General features: G+C 62.6%; 1 protein-coding gene across 1 annotated transcript in view; it reads left to right on the forward strand.

Moving 5' to 3' along the window:
- CIRH1A (cirrhosis, autosomal recessive 1A (cirhin)) overlaps positions 1-527 on the forward strand; it is a gene marked incomplete at its 5' end in the record, with an annotated part of 4669 nt that extends 4142 nt beyond the window's left edge. The window contains 2 exons of the mRNA XM_009890349.1: positions 1-71; positions 411-527. The exon at positions 1-71 is cut by the window's left edge and continues 37 nt beyond it. Coding sequence (XP_009888651.1) covers positions 1-71; positions 411-527 — 188 coding nt within the window. The remainder of the gene's footprint in view (positions 72-410) is intronic.
- Between the last annotated feature and the right edge of the window lie 670 nt (positions 528-1197).

Genomic DNA, 1197 nt, shown 5'->3' on the forward strand with positions numbered 1-1197 from the left:
CCCTGAAGCAGCTCCCAGAGACCGCCAGGCAACGGCAGCTTCATGCCTTCAAGATTTGCAAGAAGTTCCAGGTGGGTGACGGTGTCACTGGGCGCGTGCTGTGTTGGGGGGTGTTCCCTGCACCTGTAGCCTCACCAGCTCTTGTGCCCAGTCACTCCTGGTGCTGTACCAGCACCGGGCATGCAAGTAGCAGAGCTCTGTCTCAGTCCCTGTCATGGTGCAGCCGCTTGCTGCGATCTCATGGGTTCCGATTGCCCAGCATCTCCTGCAGCGCATCCCCCAGGCGATGCCCCTGGTTATGGCAAAGTGGGAGGAGGCTGCAGGGCAGCGCTGCGCAGCCAAACCCGGCAAGCCGAGGCGAGGGGGGCCCGCACCCCGCTCTCATCTCCTGCCCCCTCCCTGCCCCGCAGCCCCTGCTCTTCGCGGATCTGCTGGACGAGAACTGCCTTGTGATGGTGGAGCGGCCCATCATGGACTTCAAGACTCAGCTGCCGCTGCCCATCCAACAAAAGAAATTTGGCACCTGAGAGCAGAACGAGCTGCTCCAGCCGCAGAAACTGTGTGTGTTGCTTTCTTAGGGTGCTGTAGGAATAAAACCTGCTGTTCTCTACGGCTGCGGGCTCGGGGCTCATCCTTGCCCTGTGGGGCTCCCTGGTGTCGGAACAACGCGGGTCAGGTCGCTGCTGGCCTGAGCATGAGAACGCAGCCACCTCATAGAACACAGCCACCTTGTAGGGCTCCCGTGTCGGACTGTCCCCTGTGCCTGCGGAAACAGGGTGGCACCACGGATCTCCTGCCTTCTCGCTGCCGGCTCTGCTGGGCAGTTTCAGGCCCCGGTGTTGGCTTCTCTCTCCCCGTGCCCACGAGCAGCTGGGTGGGTCGGTGCGGCTGAGGACTTCCATCCCTTAGTGAGCTTCAGGCCATGCTGAAGGCTGGCAGTTCCAGCAGCGCGGGGACAGCACAGGGAACGGGATTTGGGGGGGACTCCGCCTGCTTTCCTTTCCCCGTACCCCCCCACCTCGCACCCCCAAAGGCCATCTCCCCATCCCAGAGGGAGGAGCTCAGGGAAAATTTGGGCATTAGGAACGGCTGCCGCCTCCTTCCCCTAAAAATAATATAGGCGGGGAGTGGGGCTTTAGGGAGAGCCCGGGAAATGGAGCGCGGGGCGGGAAATGGAGCGCGGGGCGGGGCTTCATT

This window comes from Charadrius vociferus, unplaced genomic scaffold (assembly GCF_000708025.1).
Source record: "Charadrius vociferus isolate BGI_N301 unplaced genomic scaffold, ASM70802v2 scaffold358, whole genome shotgun sequence".
Taxonomy (NCBI): domain Eukaryota; kingdom Metazoa; phylum Chordata; class Aves; order Charadriiformes; family Charadriidae; genus Charadrius; species Charadrius vociferus.